Source organism: Daucus carota, chromosome 4, assembly GCF_001625215.2.
Source record: "Daucus carota subsp. sativus chromosome 4, DH1 v3.0, whole genome shotgun sequence".
Lineage (NCBI taxonomy): Eukaryota > Viridiplantae > Streptophyta > Magnoliopsida > Apiales > Apiaceae > Daucus > Daucus carota.
This window is the reverse complement of record NC_030384.2, coordinates 20828949-20847945: the sequence shown is the minus strand read 5'-3', so window position 1 is coordinate 20847945 and position 18997 is coordinate 20828949. Positions and strand designations below refer to the sequence as shown.

At 39.1% G+C, this 18997-nt stretch overlaps 2 protein-coding genes across 2 annotated transcripts; both read right to left on the bottom strand.

Annotated features, from left to right (window-relative positions):
* Positions 1-8429: 8429 nt before the first annotated feature.
* On the bottom strand, positions 8430-10598 carry LOC108217001 (uncharacterized). The gene is made up of 2 exons (XM_064092094.1): positions 9694-10598; positions 8430-9570 (listed from the first exon to the last, which is right to left on the bottom strand). The coding sequence occupies exons 1-2, from the start codon at positions 10596-10598 to the stop codon at positions 8430-8432; spliced, it is 2046 nt and encodes a 681-aa protein (XP_063948164.1).
* A 3739-nt stretch (positions 10599-14337) lies between these two features.
* On the bottom strand, positions 14338-16469 carry LOC135152244 (uncharacterized). Its single transcript, XM_064092093.1, has 2 exons — positions 15568-16469; positions 14338-15454 (listed from the first exon to the last, which is right to left on the bottom strand). The coding sequence occupies exons 1-2, from the start codon at positions 16467-16469 to the stop codon at positions 14338-14340; spliced, it is 2019 nt and encodes a 672-aa protein (XP_063948163.1).
* Between the last annotated feature and the right edge of the window lie 2528 nt (positions 16470-18997).

Sequence of the window (18997 nt, the reverse complement as noted above, 5' to 3'; positions counted from 1 at the left end):
TTTATATGACCTTGGCCTTTGATAGGGTATAACCCGGATTGGTTTAATCTGGATCCTGGATTGGCTTAATCCGGACCCGAGCACGATATGACCCGGAGATGATCCTGGACCCAGGAGATGGTCCCGGACCCAAACACAACCTATCCACCCTTCCCCCGGACCGGGACACAAGAGTCCAAGCCGACACCTGAACAAGCCACATTCTGACATGAAAAGGATTGGCTTAACCCGGACTCTGGATTGGCTTAATTCGGACCAGAGCACGATATGACCCGGATATGATCCCGGACCCAGGAGATGATCTCAGAACCAGGAGACGATCCCGGACCTTGGAGATGATCTCGGACCCCGGAGATGATCCCGAACCCAGACGCAACCTATCCATCCTTCCCCAGGACCGGGACACAAGAGTTTAAGCCGACACCTGAACAAGTTGCAGTCTGACATGACAAGGACAATACCCAATGCCAGCTACTGACACTATGAAGACAAACCTCATAACACTCCAAAATACTATTCCTTAGCTGACACCTGGACAGGTGTTATGCATCCAAGCCCTACAGATGGACAGCAGGATCCAAGGTACACATCCTTAAACCCTAATCCTTGGCCTATAAATAGACCAAGGATGAGAGGCTTAAGGATCTTCTTCTCCACACTCTCATATTTCTCACACACTCTAAGCCACCATACACAGCAGCCATACACCTTCACCCACCACACATAGATAGCTCATTTCCCGTCTATATATTTTCCGACGCCTGTACTCATTCTCACGCCGGAGGCGCCGCGGGGCTCAAACCCCCCTCCGGTGTTGTTTTGCAGACACCCGTCCAGCAGCTACACCGCAAGACACCAGTACACGGCGGAGGAAGCACCGGAACGGGATTTGACGTTATCATTTGGCGCTAGAAGGAGGGGGAGGTTGTATTCTCCGTCCTGTGGTCACGGTGCCACTGGACTCATCTTCATCAGCAAACTCCCGAAAAGGGAGTCCCGATTCAACCCTGTAAGCTTCAAAATGCACTCAAATCTCTCAAAACCCTCTCAGCCATGATTCTCTTTGTTGTGTGCATGTTAGCAAACCCTGTCTAGAAGCACCCTAACTTTGTCTGTAGTACATCAAGACACCTTGTCCTGTAGTCCCTTACACCTTTGTCATTTAACTATTTCTAGCATTTCTTGAAGTAGTAAGTTGACTATCTGCCTACACTATTTCTATCATTCCACTATTGTCTATAATGCACACATACACTTTCACCAAAAAGCAAGCATACTCCCTGGGTAGTTCTTGTTTAAATCATTCACTATAATCATGACAAGAGGTGGAAAAACCCAAACCCAATCAACCCGATCCTAGCAGTTCAACCCGGTGGACCAGGACAATCCACATCAGGATCTCATCTCTAAACCACTCTTGACCGGGATCAATCCAGAAGAGACCCGGATCAACCTAGACGATGCCCGAGTCACAATTGAAATGAACCAGTTAAGTGCATCGATGTCCCGATGACCGCAGACCATGTTACATATCTAACCAACATAGAGTTGGCCGAAGCAATCCGGTTATACCAGGAACAACGAGCCGAGAACCTCAAAGGACCCGGGTTGATTGCTGATTTTGAAGAATTTGAAAATTCCCGCCAATCCCGGGGTTCCGTTTTTGACCGTATTGGTGACAAAGTAAGGAAAAAGAAGTAGAGAAAAAGTGATGCCACAAGGCGAAAGATCCTGGCCAAAAAAAAAAAAGAAAAAACAGAACACATCCGGAGGGAAGAAGGAGAAAAGCTAGAGCAGAAAATTCAAAGAAAGATCCAGCTAGAAGAATAAAGGCTTATGAGCAAGTCCCGCTTCAATCATGATCTATCTCTTACTTGGATTTATTTTATTTTTTTTTTCCATGGCAAACAAACAAAAAGCTACCCCGGTTCAATCATGACTATCTCTTACTTGGAAATTTTTTTCTAAGGTAAAAAACCAAAAGCTACCCGGGTTCAATCATCTTACTTGGAAAAAATTTTCTAAGGCAAACAAACAAAAAGCTACCCCGGTCCAGTTATGACATATCTCTTACTTGGAAAAATTATTTTCCAAGGCAAACAAACAAAAAGCTACCCGGGTTCAATCATGATCTATCTCTTACTTGGAAAAATTATTTTCCAAGGCAAACAAACAAAAAGCTACCTGGGTTCAATCATGATCTATCTCTTACTTGGAAAAATTATTTTCCAAGGCAAACAAACAAAAAGCTACCCGGGTTCAATCATGATCTATCTCTTACTTGGAAAAATTTTCCAAGGCAAAAATCAAAAACTACCCCGGTACAATTTTGAGAACCCGAGTACCCCGGTTCAATCATGAGCTATCTTACTTGGAAAAATTTTTCTAAGGCAAACAAACAAAAAGCTACCCCGGTCCAGTTATGACATATCTCTTACTTGGAAAAATTATTTTCCAAGGCAAACAAACAAAAAGCTACCCGGGTTCAATCATGATCTATCTCTTACTTGGAAAAATTTTCCAAGGCAAAAAGCAAAAGCTACCTCGGTTCAATTTTGAGAACCCGAGTACCCCGGTTCAATCGTGAGCTATCTTACTTGGAAAAAATTTTCTAAGGCAAACAAACAAAAAGCTACCCCGGTTCAATTTCGAGTACCCCGGTTCAACCATGAGCTATCTTACTTGGAAAAATTATTTTCCAAGGCAAACAAACAAAAAGCTACCCGGGTTCAATCATGATCTATCTCTTACTTGGAAAAATTTTCCAAGGCAAAAAGCAAAAGCTACCCCGGTTCAATTTTGAGAACCCGAGTACCCCGGTTCAATCATGAGCTATCTTACTTGGAAAAATTTTTCTAAGGCAAACAAACAAAAAGCTACCCCGGTCCAATTATGACATATCTCTTACTTGGAAAAATTATTTTCCAAGGCAAACAAACAAAAAGCTACCCGGGTTCAATCATGATCTATCTCTTACTTGGAAAAATTTTCCAAGGCAAAAAGCAAAAGCTACCCCGGTTCAATTTTGAGAACCCGAGTACCCCGGTTCAATCGTGAGCTATCTTACTTGGAAAAATTTTTCTAAGGCAAACAAACAAAAAGCTACCCCGGTTCAATTTCGAGTACCCCGGTTCAATCATGAGCTATCTTACTTGGAAAAATTATTTTCCAAGGCAAACAAACAAAAAGCTACCCGGGTTCAATCATGATCTATCTCTTACTTGGAAAAATTTTCCAAGGCAAAAAGCAAAAGCTACCCCGGTTCAATTTTGAGAACCCGAGTACCCCGGTTCAATCATGAGCTATCTTACTTGGAAAAAATTTTCCAAGGCAAACAAACAAAAAGCTACCCGGGTTCAATCATGATCTATCTCTTACTTGGAAAAATTATTTTCCAAGGCAAACAAACAAAAAGCTACCCGGGTTCAATCATGATCTATCTCTTACTTGGAAAAATTTTCCAAGGCAAAAATCAAAAACTACCCCGGTTCAATTTTTAGAACCCGAGTACCCCGGTTCAATCATGAGCTATCTTACTTGGAAAAATTTTTCTAAGGCAAACAAACAAAAAGCTACCCCGGTCCAGTTATGACCTATCTCTTACTTAGAAAAATTTTCCAAGGCAAAAAGCAAAAGCTACCCCGGTTCAATTTTGAGAACTCGAGTACCCCGGTTCAATCATTAGCTATCTTACTTGGAAAAATTTTTCTAAGGCAAACAAACAAAAAGCTACCCCGGTCTAGTTATGACCTATCTCTCACTCAAAAAAAAAAATTTGAAAAATTTTCTAAGGCAAAAAAGCAAAAGCTACCCCGGTCCAGTTATGGCCTATCTCTTACTTAGAAAAATTTTTCAAAATATTTTTGAAGGCAAAAAAGCAAAAGCTACCCCGGTCCAGTTATGACCTATCTCTTACTTAGAAAAATTTTTCAAAAATTTTTTGAAAGCAAACAAGCAAAAGCTACCCGGGTTCAATCATGAGCTATCTATTACTTGGAAAAATTATTTTCCGAGGCAAACAAACAAAAAGCTACCCGGATTCAATCATGACCTATCTCTTACTTGGAAAAATTATTTTCCAAGACAAACAAGCAAAAGCTTCCCCGGTTCAATCATGGGATATCTCTATTATTTAGAAAAATTTTCTAAGGCAAATACATGTAAAGCAATCACGCCCGAACTTATGTCAAGCAATCCCGTCCGGACACATGTCGAGCAATCCCGTCCGGACTCATGCCGAGCAATCTCGTCGAGACTCATTCCCAGCAATCTCGTCCGGCCTCATTCATACTCTATTACTTAGAAAAATTTACTAAGGCAAATATTTGTAAAGCAAGCAATCCCGTCCGGAGTCATGTCAAGCAATCTCGTCCCGGCTCATTCATATTCTATTACTTAGAAAAATTTTCTAAGTCAATTATTTGTCAAGCAATCTCGTCCGGACTCAACCTTCAAGCGCAAAACCATCTGTAGCGACCCTGATCAGATGACGAGAGCAAAAACCTCCCCTTGTCCGAACCAACCCAGACTAATGGAAAACAACAAAAACTCACCTCTTGTCCGGATCAACCCAGGCCGAGGGACAAAAAGCAAAATCCCACATCCTACCCTGATCAACCCAGACGGGGGGGCAAAAAGCAGAATCCCACCACTTCGTCCAGATCGGTCCGGACAAGGGGGCAAAAGCAAAATTTCACACCATGTCTGGATCCACCTGGATAGGTGAGCAAGATTTCACACCCAGTCCGGGTCAACCCGGGCAGAGGAGCAAAAGCAGGATTCTTCGCGTAATACCGGATTAACCGGGATAGAGGCGCAAAAGCAAAAATTCCACCTTGTCCAGGTTAGCCCGGACAGGAGGGCAAAATAAAAACTTCACCTTCTCCGCAATCAGCCCGGACCGAACAATACACTCTACTCCCTCACACAGAAAATCTGTATAAGGGAGTGGGGGGCAAATGATAGGGTATAACCCGGATTGGTTTAATCTGGATCCTGGATTGGCTTAATCCGGACCCGAGCACGATATGACCCGGAGATGATCCTGGACCCAGGAGATGGTCCCGGACCCAAACACAACCTATCCACCCTTCCCCCGGACCGGGACAAAAGAGTCCAAGCCGACACCTGAACAAGCCACATTCTGACATGAAAAGGATTGGCTTAACCCGGACTCTGGATTGGCTTAATTCGGACCAGAGCACGATATGACCCGGATATGGTCCCGGACCCAGGAGATGATCTCAGAACCAGGAGACGATCCCGGACCTTGGAGATGATCTCGGACCCCGGAGATGATCCCGAACCCAGACGCAACCTATCCATCCTTCCCCAGGACCGGGACACAAGAGTTTAAGCCGACACCTGAACAAGTTGCAGTCTGACATGACAAGGACAATACCCAATGCCAGCTACTGACACTATGAAGACAAACCTCATAACACTCCAAAATACTATTCCTTAGCTGACACCTGGACAGGTGTTATGCATCCAAGCCCTACAGATGGACAGCAGGATCCAAGGTACACATCCTTAAACCCTAATCCTTGGCCTATAAATAGACCAAGGATGAGAGGCTTAAGGATCTTCTTCTCCACACTCTCATATTTCTCACACACTCTAAGCCACCATACACAGCAGCCATACACCTTCACCCACCACACATAGATAGCTCATTTCCCGTCTATATATTTTCCGACGCCTGTACTCATTCTCACGCCGGAGGCGCCGCGGGGCTCAAACCCCCCTCCGGTGTTGTTTTGCAGACACCCGTCCAGCAGCTACACCGCAAGACACCAGTACACGGCGGAGGAAGCACCGGAACGGGATTTGACGTTATCAGCCTTCACTTTGCAGAGAAAAAATATGCTAAGCCATTGGCTGCCTAGTGCTAAAATGAAGAACTCTAGTTTTCAACTTCAGATCTTTACAGTTTATGTTGGCGGTTTTGCGAAAAATAGGGGGATTTAGTAATACACTAAGATCTTTACATGTCAGCGATGTTTCTCAGCCCCCTGATGATTCGATAGTCGGTCATGGTATTATCATATTGGCATGAAGACCAAGAGGTCTTTGTTCCAGTCCGGCGACTCCCAAAATTTATTTGCTGTTCATATATTGTTAACTTCACCAACAGGTCGAAATGTATGTATTGATGAACTTGTGTCTATCCAATGCATTTGCCATGATCAGCCACAGCAAGGAAGTGTATCTTGAGCTCATCAGCTAACCTGGTTAAGGATTCCTATTTCATTGAATAATGTTAAATGTTTGATCAATTTATTTGCTCTGAAACTATGCATTTCATAGAATTTATTTCTACAGAACTTGATTATATTAACGGAATAAAATTTTATTATAATTTAAAAAGGGTTTGTCTACTGTGTGTCCATGCGCACATGCTAAGCGCGGAATTTGATATGTTTGGGAGGTTTTGATCGGTGTGGTTGTTGTATTTGCAGAGGGGTTCACCATTATTAAGATATGAGAGCCAATCAAAATCTCTCAAATTTGTAAAATTCCGCGCTTAGTATATGCACATGGGCACACACTAGAAAAACTGATTTAAAAATAAACAGAAAATAACTTCACCTTTGTAGTTGCCACTTACAGATTACTATATACAAGCTTCAAGAAGAAACCCACATTAAGTGACTCTATTGATATACTGATCCACCTTACTGCTGCTGGTGGTCGGTAAAACTGGGCTTAATTCACTTTTATCCCTCAATATTTGGGGGTGTTGGTTAAGCCTCAATGTATTAACTCAGCCGATTCAACCGATAAGTTTCGATAAGTTCTCGTACCAAAAAAAGTGTATAACGGATGGAAAATGATGACATTTCACACTCGTGAGTGTTAAAAAGGTATTATATACAGAGGGTTACAAGATTAAAATACACATCTAATGTATTTTTTAAAGATTAAAAGAAACGAGCATATTTTATGTTCAATAATAATCGTCAAATTTACTCTCCGTTCTCCGATTAGTCCTCATACCAAAAAAGGTGTATAACGGATGGACAATGATGACATTTCACACTCGTGAGGGTTAAAAAGATATAAAATATTGACGGTTAAAAGATTAAAATACACATCTAATGTATTTTTTTAACGTTAAAAAAAAAAGAGCCAATTTTTTTGACAGAAGAAACGAGCAAATTTTATGTTTAATAATAATCGTCAAGTTTACTCTCTGTTATATATTTTGTCATCATCCAGATATGAGGTAAATCGGAACATCTCGGACATTTAGAGAGTTAAATTGACTGAGTTAAAACATTGAGACCGCATCTGTATATCCCAGAGTAAAAAGAGCATTCACCCATAAAACTAATAATACTTGCAGGTAGTTCTGTTGTAAGAAGTAGTAACAAATTGATCAAGCAGCTGGAAAAGAATATCAAAAGTCTTACAGTTAAAGAAGACTCTGTTTGTGTTGCTGGTGCAAGTTCCACTTGTGACAAGACTAAAGAATGTGTTACTCGAATGTTTGGGGTGAAACGGGGATGCTCCTACAGGCATTCCTAAACTTTTGATATAGATGAGAAGGGAATTTCCTTGTAAACCGTTTTTTTCCGGCCGAATATATGTTACTGGGCCAACTGTCATTTATCAAACGGTTTGGCTAGTGTGTGCCCATGGGCACATGCTAAGCGCGGAAATTTTTGTATTTTGGGAGATTTTGATTGGTTTGGTTGGTGTATTTGCAGGGGGGTCCACCATTATCATTAGATAGGAGCCAATCAAAATGATCCAAGCACAAAATTTTCCGCGCTTAGCATGTGCCCATGGGCACACCATAGAAAAACCGTTTATCAAATTACGATTAGAGTGCGAGACATAAGAATATCAAATTACTATAAGAATGGACAATGGATATAAAGTAAACAGTCTTATATAGCATAACACAGACAAGCCTAATGAAAAAGAAAAAACTGACGGGGGTGTATTCGATTGGGATTTTAATGCATTGTTTTTAGTCTATGGATTTTAATGTATTGTATAGGATTTTGATTTTTTGCGGATTCTTGATGAAATGTCGCAGAGTTGATAGGATTTAGGTATAATGCTTCAAAATCCCATTGAATTTGGTGGGATTTCAAAAAACTTAAAATACACTGAAGAATGTCACAAAATCCATCATTTTATGAAATGAAAAAAAATCCATCAGCATTTGAATACCATCAGATTTTAATGGATTTTAAACAATCCCAATTGAATACCATCGGATTTTAAAGCATAATTTAAAATCCCAATTGAATACCACTAGATTTTGCAGCATAGTTTAAAATCCCAATTGAATACCTCAAGATTTTAATGGATTTCAAACAATCCCAATCGAATACCTTCGGATTTCATGAATGCAAAAAAATGCTTTAAAATCCCAATCCAATACACCCCTCTGATATTAAAATACAATAAGTTTCCTATGTGGGAATTACAAATTCACTGGGTGAACTTTCGCCCAGCACCTTAATGACACATTCATAGCAGGCAAGATACCCACAGCCATCACATCTAAAAAATAGACCAGATTCGTAGGAGTCCGCACAATTGCGACACTTGTATAGGAAGCCTTTTTTCTTAGGTCTCTCCAAAACAAATGTAAATATGTGCGACTTATGGTCAATATCAAGTTCAATGGTCCCTCCAAATTTGACGTTGTAAAGAAGATCAAAGCAGTCATAGTGAAAAGAATGATCAGATTTATCACAGTGATAGAGTGCCCATTGATTGTTAACTTGTTCTTCGCACATTTCACAGTAGAAAACTCCTTCGTAGAAAAATGGAGGAAGTCTCAACGTTATCGGGTGACTATCAAATCTGTGTTTGATCACGCTTGGCAAAAATGCACAAAGTATACTAATATGTACGTCACTGCAAGTTTCACACCCATATACCAGGCCACCTGTAATTGTAATCTTACTTATGCTACACATGGGTTCGGAGAATGGACGCTGAACAAGAGCATGCTTGTGAGATATATGTTTAATCCTGGTGGGTAAGAATGCACAACGGATATCAACTATGATATCACAAGTCTTACAGTGATAGAAGAATCCATTCGTGGGGCTGTTGCAAGCTCCACATATCACAAGACTAAAGACCGTACTGATCCTCTTCCACAGCATGAGCGAATGTTGAGGGTGGAATGAGGATGCTCCTGCAGGCAACTCTGTTGGCAACTTGGTCGCACAAAAGGAGTGAAGAAAGTAACCACATTGGATACAAGCATAGTAAGATGGATGAGAAAGTGTTATGGGTTGAATGCACCCATCGCAAATCAACACGGCTGCATCATCATCACTGTCGTCGTCATCATCCTCACACGCAGTATAATGGAGCTTTTCTAATTGATGCTGGGGGTGACTCCAGTGCTCGTAAATAATAAGTGGATTATAAAGTCTTGTTGATAGAGTGAAAAACCTTTCAGTACCTTCGCCCTGATGGTCAACTTGGAACTTGTCATACTGGGTGATGATAAGATCAAGCAGTGACTCCTTGCTAGGCAAAGGAAATTGTACCAAATCAGGTTCATCATCAATATCATCTGCTTCAATCTCATTTCTGAAAAATTATATTAAAATTAGTTCTGAGATAACAAACATAAAACACATGAAGCTCGTGAAAAATTATGAAATAATTGGTCTATATAGCCAAGGAGAAAAACAATTAAAAAAGGGTACTCACATTATAACCGAGGATGTTGCACATTTGATGTGCCCAAAGTATGTGCATTTCTGGCAATAATACATCCAGGAATTTGGATGAACTAGTTTGTTGCAGATGTTGCAGAAGCGGAAAAAATAGCGATGAATGTCTGGTATAGAGTAGACAAGAGTGAGAGGGTGGTGGTGGTGACTGGAAGCTTCAATAATGGAAGGGCATAGAGCACAAGTCCTGTGGATCCAAAAGTCACAGGTGACGCACACATACGAAGAATCTCTGGTTTCCTCGTAACAAGCATCACAGGTGAACAAGGATTCCCTCTGCATCAATGTTAGTGTGTGCTCCGGATGACCTTGATGACTAAGCACTCTCTGTTCGAAAGCACAGAGCACACACACATCAAACTTACAATCATCACATTTATAAGCAAACTTTACGACATGAAAACAAACATCACAAAAGCAATTAGGGGCTGGCAGAAAAGCAAGGGAGTGCTTGCTGTGCTTATGGTGGTTCAGCTGCAAGGGGAATTCTGTACAAGTCTTGTGGAGGTAGAAATTTTGACAATCAACATCGACATCATGAATGCAAGTATATGTAAGAAAGCCTGCTACAATTTGTTTGTTGCAAACAAAGCATGCAGAATCCCCTCCCTTAATATCGTCCTCCTCTTCAATTAGTCTTAGCGGGTGTCCATGGTAGTCATCTCGTATGGACAATTCTGCACAGCTCTTGTGCAAGTAGAATCCTCGACAATCAAGATCATCATGACTAACACTGCAGATATATGTAGGAGAGCCTATTATTGATTTCTCGCAACCAATGCAGTTTGCATCCTCTCCAACATCATCATCATCCTGTTTCAATTTTAATGTGTGCCCACCATACCTAGACTTGTCACTACACAACTCATATACAGAAATCATTTTGGGCGAGGGGAAGATCTAGAAATGGGATGATTACTATGGGATTAGTATACTGTATTAGGCCTAGAGCACACACAGATATATATAGACATAGTAAAGTCAATGGCAACTTCATATAGTATCATCAGTTAACTGTAAGCCTGTTGTTTATTATATTTTGGAGTAGATTCAGGATCAGCTGCATGTTATATGATGCTATACCACGTGCCATTGCACCCAATCTTGATCGCGAGATCCGACAATCATGGTTGAGCCTCGTTAACAAGTGCTAGTGGCTGAATACTATAATAAGTGGTCTAGTTTAGGAGCAGAGGCCAGAGGGAAGAACATAAGTAAGTGAACTGACTGAATAGATGCAATGGAGTGTTTCTTAGTCATATATTCTGTTCTCTTATTTTTTATATTTCGTGATTTCTATTTACATGACTACTTTTTGTTACACTTCACTTAAAAGCTAAATAACAGACTAACTAGGGAACACTTTTGAAGAAAAAAAACTAATCATTCACTGTATTACAGTTATTTTATTGACAAGGCAGTTTTCTTATCTCAGTTCAAGTCATAGAGGGAGTGTTTACTTGTAAAAACTGGTAAAGGAGTGACTGAAGTTGAGAATGGTTTTCAAGGTAGCTTTTAAGTGGACCGGCAGCATATGAACACTGACATCCACCTGGTTGATCCATACTCCCTCCGTCCCACTCAAATCTATACGTTTTTCTTTCATTGCTCGGCATGCCCTCTAATGCTCGTATAAAATATATAGTTCTATAACTTATTTTTAAAATTTTCTCTTTCTGAATAAAAATTTAAAATCATACAACTATATTTTACAGGAGGATTCACACACTTCTCCGCCCGCCAATATATAGAATTCAGGGGGACGGAGGGAGTACGAGTAACAGATAGTGTTCCGATGTGAAAGCAGCCTGATTGCATAACAATATGCAATCTGATCATCCAATGATGTATCCAGGAAAGCAATCAATTTACTGCATGTTGTTCATCCGACCTTACCAAATTGCCTAACGTAGGCCAAGTCATCACCTCGTTTTTAGTTGTGTCCTTTTCTCATGCATTGTAAGGTACCTGTTCTATTTTCTTGTATTCTCAATGCAAATAGCATATTAATTACTGCTCACTCCGTCTCTAATTACTTTTCTTGTTTAATATGTCGGGACTGTTCATAACATGAAGCAAATTACTAATTTACATGAAATCTGTAAAATCAAATATAGTCATGAGTGATCTTGTTGGATTCATTCTCATGAGTATGGTGAAGTTTTTATATTTAGTAAGAATGCAAAATTAAAAATATTAACGAGTAAAAGCATGTGTTATCAAACGTGATAAAGACAAAAAGAAAAAGTATTAAGAGACTCGGGAAATACCTTTTTATACGCCCTGCCCAAATATGTGGCTTGCTTATTCTGGGAAGAAGCAGCTGGTACACACAAAACAGGAGCTCTTGGACAGGAGTTATTGGTCTTGAGCCGCTCGTGCTGAGCACAGTTGCAGTGTACATATCTCCAGGTTGGGGTGGAGTGGTGAGGAGAGGTGGAAGAAACTGACCCGGAGAGTGACCGGGTCAGTTGCAGTGAAACAGTTCCAAAGCTGTTTGACAACAAGGAAACACCAAAGAGCACAGCTTTCCCAAGATAGGGAACTCAACCTGTCTCCAGGGCCGGTGATTAGGGTGTGCAAGAAGCCCTTCGGCACAGGGGCTCAAGATTTGGAGGGCCCCGAATTTTTAAGCTGTAATATTTCTACACATATACAATTAATTTTATTTTTCATTGTATGTTGATTAAAATCCTTGATTTATATATTTGTTTATAGTTAGTTGATTATCATTAATATTATTATTATTAAATATAAACTGATATTATATATTCTTATGTTAGTATTGATTATTATTTATTAAATTAATTTTTGAATTTTTGGTATTGATTTGCTAAATATTTTTAGTGAATAATTAATATAAATATAATTTTTATTCTTGTCACATATTATATATTATAACTATTATTTATTTTTTGTGTTAAATAAATTAATTTATTTAATAAAAATATAAATATGCTACTCAGACGATGTATATTTTATTTGACGTTTTTCTTATTTTAAGTTTCGAATTAATTTAAAATAGAATAACATTTATGTGATGTTTTTTTTTATTAAAAGGCACCATTTAAATTTAGCATAGGCCTCAATTTTGATTGAGCCGGGCCTGCGTCAAACTTAATCACATGCAGGGGGTGACAATATCAGACACGATCCGAACTCGACCCGAACCTGTAATCCGATTTACTAAGACAAAACTCGAAAGTGATCCGAAAATCACCCGATTGACACGAAATGGACCTGAAATGACCCGAAATTAGAATTTCATTTTTTTTTTTTTTTGACAAATGCAAGAAGATTTCATTAACTTGAATATAATACAGTCGGGACAAACCCCCAACTGTCGATACAACCAGGTGGTAAAACAAATAACATGCTAAAAAACAATTAGATGATTTGTTTCCTGATCGTTTAACAGATAGAATTCAAAAATTCTTGAAGCTAAGAACGAAATCAAAGACATCCCAAGCGATCCAAATTGCACCAAAATTTCTGGAAACAGTAACATCGCAATTGACCGTATCACATAAAAACTATTGATAGCCCAATGTTCAGAAACACCAATCGCATAAATCGAGATTGGAGAAGTGGCACCACAGCTATCTACATGCCGGATACCAGCTATAGACTTGCCGAAGGCACCCCAGCTATCTACATGCCGGATACCAGCTATAGACATGCCGAAAGTATAAACCTGTGAATGAAGAACAATCTTTGATTGTGAAAGGTGAGCTCTTGCAATAATCACCCCCGTCTCAGATTCGATACAGTTTTTGTAGATCACCAAAAATATCAATAAAATCGTTTTCAACTGATCCAACACGAAATAAACCCAATCATGACTAAACAAAGACATAACAAACACTCCAAAAGGAGAGACACAACCACACACTCCAAGAGGAGAGACACACAAACACCCAAAAGATTGGGTTTTATTGAAAAGAAATTAACAAGAGTAAAGATAGATAATAAAGGGGTTGGGGCTTTCCACCGGAGAAAACCAGTGGAAGCCCCTCGATTTACTTGAAAAAAACAAACCCTAATGGAAGAGGAAGAGAGGAGAAGCGGCTGGGAGAGAGATAATAACTTCAACTTTCAGTTTTCTTTAATTGTAAGTGATTTTAGCTTTACCTGAAATTGACCCGATTGCTGACACGAACACGACCCGTTACCCGAAATTCTTTTGGATCTATAGAATACTAGAATCATTAAAATACCTGGGTAACAAACCATTAGTTCGATCTATAAAATACTCAGTTCACTAATATTTCTCAAAGTTTCCAAATTATAAGTGCTGCAGAAAGCTTTAGCAATTTCTCAAAACGCTGAACTGCCGAATAACATGAGAACTTTCTAGTTGGCATCAGAAGCCGTAAAAACTTTTAAAACTTTTAATATGAAAATAAAAATCATAGTATCCCTTTCTAGTTATAGATGAAAAGGGATTACAATGTCATCTGACGATAGACCGACTCAGGTTCCCTTGTAAGAATATGTAATTACTATAAGAATGCACAATGGATTTAAAGGAAATAATATGACAAGTCTTGTAAGTATAGAATAACACAGACAAGCTTAAAGAAGAAGAAAAAAGAACTAATAGTACAATGCAATAACTTTTCTATTCGGGAATTACAAATTCATTGGGTGAAGTTCCGCCCAGCACCTTATTGACACATCCATAGCAGGCAAGATATCCACACCCGTCACATCTAAAAAATACACCAAATTCATAGGAGTCAGCACAATTGCTACACTTGTATAGGAAGCCTTTTTTCTTAGGCCTCTCTAAAACAAATGTAAATGTGTGCGGCCGATGGTCAATATCAAGTTCAATGGTCCCTCCAAATTTAATGTTCGGAAGAAGATCAAAGCAGTTAAAATGAAAAGAATGATCCGATTCATCGCAGTGATAGAGTGGCCATTGATTGTTAACTTGTTCTTCGCATAATTCACAGTAGAAAACTCCTTCGTAGAAAAATGGAGGAAGTCTCAACGTTATCGGGTGACTATCAAACCTGTGTTTGACAATGCTTGGCAAAAATACACAAAGTATACTAATATGTACGTCACTGCAAGTTTCACACCCATATACCAGGCCACCTGTAATTGTAATCTTACTTATGCTACACATGGGTTCAGAAAATGGACGCTGAACAAGAGAGTGCTTGTGAGATATATGTTTAATCCTGGTGGGTAAGAATGCACAACGGATATCAACTCTAATATCACAAGTCTTACAGTGATAGAAGAATCCATTCGTTTCGCTGGCGCATGCTCCACATGTCACAAGACCAAAGGCCGAAATGCTCCTCTTCCACAGCACGAGCGAATGTTGAGGGTGAAACGGGGAGGCTCCTGCAGGCAACTCTGGTGGCAACTTGGTCGCACAAAAGGAGTGGAGAAAGTAACCACATTGGATACAAGCATAGTAAGATGGATGAGAAAGTGTTATGGGCTGAATGCACCCATCGCATATCAACAAGGCTGCATCATCATCACTGTCATCGTCGTCATCCTCAGAAACACTAAAACGGAGCTTTTGTAATGGATGATCAGGGTGACTCCAGTGCTCGAAAATAAGAGTAAGAGGATTATAGAGCCTTCTTGACCAAGTGATAAAGCTTTCACCTTGGTAATACTGGGTGATGATAAGATCAAACAGTGACTCCTTGCTAGGCAAAGGAAATTGGACCAAAGCAAGTTCATTATCAATGTCCTCTGCTTCAATCTCATTTCTGGATATAAATAATTTATATTAGAGCTGATAATCGTCAGACATGAAGCTCGTGATAAATTATGAAATAATTGGTCTATATAACAAAGAATCAAAATAAGAAAGGGTACTCACATTATAACCGAGGATGTGGCACATTTGATGTGCGCAAAGTATGTGCATTTCTGGCAATAATAGACCCAGAAATTTGGATGAACTACTTTGTTGCAGATGTTGCAGGAGCGGACAAAATAGCGATGAATATCAGGTATAGAGTAGACAAGAGTGAGAGGGTGGTGGTGGTGATTAGAAGCTTGAATAGTGGAAGGGGAAAGAGCACAAGTCTTGTGGATCCAGAAGTCACAGGTGAGGCACAAATACGAAGACTCTTTGGCTTCCTCGTAACAAGCATCACAGGTGAACAAGGATTCCCTCTTGATCAATGTCAGTGCGTGCTCCGGATGACCTTGATGACTAAGCACTCTCTGTTCGAAAGCACAGAACACACACACATGAAACTTACAATCATCACACGCATAAGCAAACTTTAAAGCATGAAAACAAACATCACAAACGCAATCAGGAGCTGGCAGAAAAGCAAGGGAGTGCTTGTTGTGCTTATGGTGGTTCAGCTGCAAGGGGAATTCTGTACAAGTCTTGTGGAGGTAGAAATTTTGACAATCAACATCGACATCATGAATGCAAGTATATGTAGGAAAGCCTGCTACAATTTGTTTGTTGCAAACAAAGCATGCAGAATCCCCTCCCTTAATATCGTCCTCCTCTTCAATTAGTCTTAGCGGGTGTCCATGGTAGTCATCTCGTATGGACAATTCTGCACAGCTCTTGTGCAAGTAGAATCCTCGACAATCAAGATCATCATGACTAACACTGCAGATATATGTAGGAGAGCCTATTATTGATTTCTCGCAACCAATGCAGTTTGCATCCTCTCCACCAATATCATCCTCTTTCAATTTTAATGTGTGCCCACCATACCTAGACTTGCCACTACACAACTCATATACAGAAATCATTTTGGGCGAGGGGAAGATCTAGAAATGGGATGATTACTATTAGGCCTAGAGCACACACAGATATATATAGACATAGTAAAGTCAATGGCAACTTCATATAGTATCATCAGTTAACTGTAAGCCTCTTGTTTATTATATTTTGGAGTAGATTCAGGATCAGCTGCATGTTATATGATGCTATACCACGTGCCATTGCACCCAATCTTGATCGCGAGATCCGACAATCATGGTTGAGCCTCGTTAACAAGTGCTAGTGGCTGAATACTATAATAAGTGGTCTAGTTTAGGAGCAGAGGCCAGAGGGAAGAACATAAGTAAGTGAACTGACTGAATAGATGCAATGGAGTGTTTCTTAGTCATATATTCTGTTCTCTTATTTTTTATATTTCGTGATTTCTATTTACATGACTACTTTTTGTTACACTTCACTTAAAAGCTAAATAACAGACTAACTAGGGAACACTTTTGAAGAAAAAAAACTAATCATTCACTGTATTACAGTTATTTTATTGACAAGGCAGTTTTCTTATCTCAGTTCAAGTCATAGAGGGAGTGTTTACTTGTAAAAACTGGTAAAGAAGTGACTGAAGTTGAGAAAGGTTTTCAAGGTAGCTTTTAAGTGGACCGGCAGCATATGAACACTGACATCCACCTGGTTGATCCATACTCCCTCCGTCCCACTCAAATCTATACGTTTTTCTTTCATTGCTCGGCATGCCCTCTAATGCTCGTAAAAAATATATAGTTCTATAACTTATTTTTAAAATTTTCTCTTTCTGAATAAAAATTTAAAATCATACAACTATATTTTACAGGAGGATTCACACACTTCTCCGCCCGCCAATATATAGAATTCAGGGGGACGGAGGGAGTACGAGTAACAGATAGTGTTCCGATGTGAAAGCAGCCTGATTGCATAACAATATGCAATCTGATCATCCAATGATGTATCCAGGAAAGCAATCAATTTACTGCATGTTGTTCATCCGACCTTACCAAATTGCCTAACGTAGGCCAAGTCATCACCTCGTTTTTAGTTGTGTCCTTTTCTCATGCATTGTAAGGTACCTGTTCTATTTTCTTGTATTCTCAATGCAAATAGCATATTAATTACTGCTCACTCCGTCTCTAATTACTTTTCTTGTTTAATATGTCGGGACTGTTCATAAAATGAAGCAAATTACTAATTTACATGAAATCTATATAATCAAATATAGTCATGAGTGATCTTGTTGGATTCATTCTCATGAGTATGGTGAAGTTTTTATATTTAGTAAGAATGCAAAATTAAAAATATTAACCAGTAAAAGCATGTGTTATCAAACGTGATAAAGACAAAAAGAAAAAGTATTAAGAGACTCGGGGAATACCTTTTTATACGCCCTGCCCAAATATGTGGCTTGCTTATTCTGGGAAGAAGCAGCTGGTACACACAAAACAGGAGCTCTTGGACAGGAGTTATTGGTCTTGAGCCGCTCGTGCTGAGCACAGTTGCAGTGTACATATCTCCAGGTTGGGGTGGAGTGGTGAGGAGAGGTGGAAGAAACTGACCCGGAGAGTGACCGGGTCAGTTGCAGTGAAACAGTTCCAAAGCTGTTTGACAACAAGGAAACACCAAAGAGCACAGCTTTCCCAAGATAGGGAACTCAACCTGTCTCCGGGGCCGGTGATTAGGGTGTGCAAGAAGCCCTTCGGCACAGGGGCTCAAGATTTGGAGGGCCCCGAATTTTTAAGCTGTAATATTTCTACACATATACAATTAATTTTATTTTTCATTCTATGTTTATTAAAATCCTTGATTTATATATTTGTTTATAGTTAGTTGATTATCATTAATATTATTATTATTAAATATAAACTGATATTATATATTCTTATGTTAGTATTGATTATTATTTATTAAATTAATTTTTGAATTTTTGGTATTGATTTGCTAAATATTTTTAGTGAATAATTAATATAAATATAATTTTTATTCTTGTCACATATTATATATTATAACTATTATTTATTTTTTGTGTTAAATAAATTAATTTATTTAATAAAAATATAAATATGCTACTCAGACGATGTATATTTTATTTGACGTTTTTCTTATTTTAAGTTTCAAATTAATTTAAAATAGAATAACATTTATGTGATGTTTTTTTTTATTAAAAGGCACCATTTAAATTTAGCATAGGCCTCAATTTTGATTGAGCCGGGCCTGCGTCAAACTTAATCACATGCAGGGGGTGACAATATCAGACACGATCCGAACTCGACCCGAACCTGTAATCCGATTTACTAAGACAAAACTCGAAAGTGATCCGAAAATCACCCGATTGACACGAAATGGACCTGAAATGACCCGAAATTAGAATTTCATTTTTAATAACTTCAACTTTCAGTTTTCTTTAATTGTAAGTGATTTTAGCTTTACCTGAAATTGACCCGATTGCTGACACGAACACGACCCGTTACCCGAAATTCCTTTCGATCTATAGAATACTAGAATCATTAAAATACCTGGGTAACAAACCATTAGT

Coding starts and splice junctions, on each gene's coding strand:
- LOC108217001 (XM_064092094.1), bottom strand. CDS start 10,598: ATGATTTCTGTATATGAGTTGTGTAGTGACAAGTCTAGGTATGGTGGG. Junction 9,571..9,693: donor GCAACATCCTCGGTTATAAT/GTGAGTACCCTT, acceptor ATAATTTTTCAG/AAATGAGATTGAAGCAGATG.
- LOC135152244 (XM_064092093.1), bottom strand. CDS start 16,469: ATGATTTCTGTATATGAGTTGTGTAGTGGCAAGTCTAGGTATGGTGGG. Junction 15,455..15,567: donor GCCACATCCTCGGTTATAAT/GTGAGTACCCTT, acceptor ATTTATATCCAG/AAATGAGATTGAAGCAGAGG.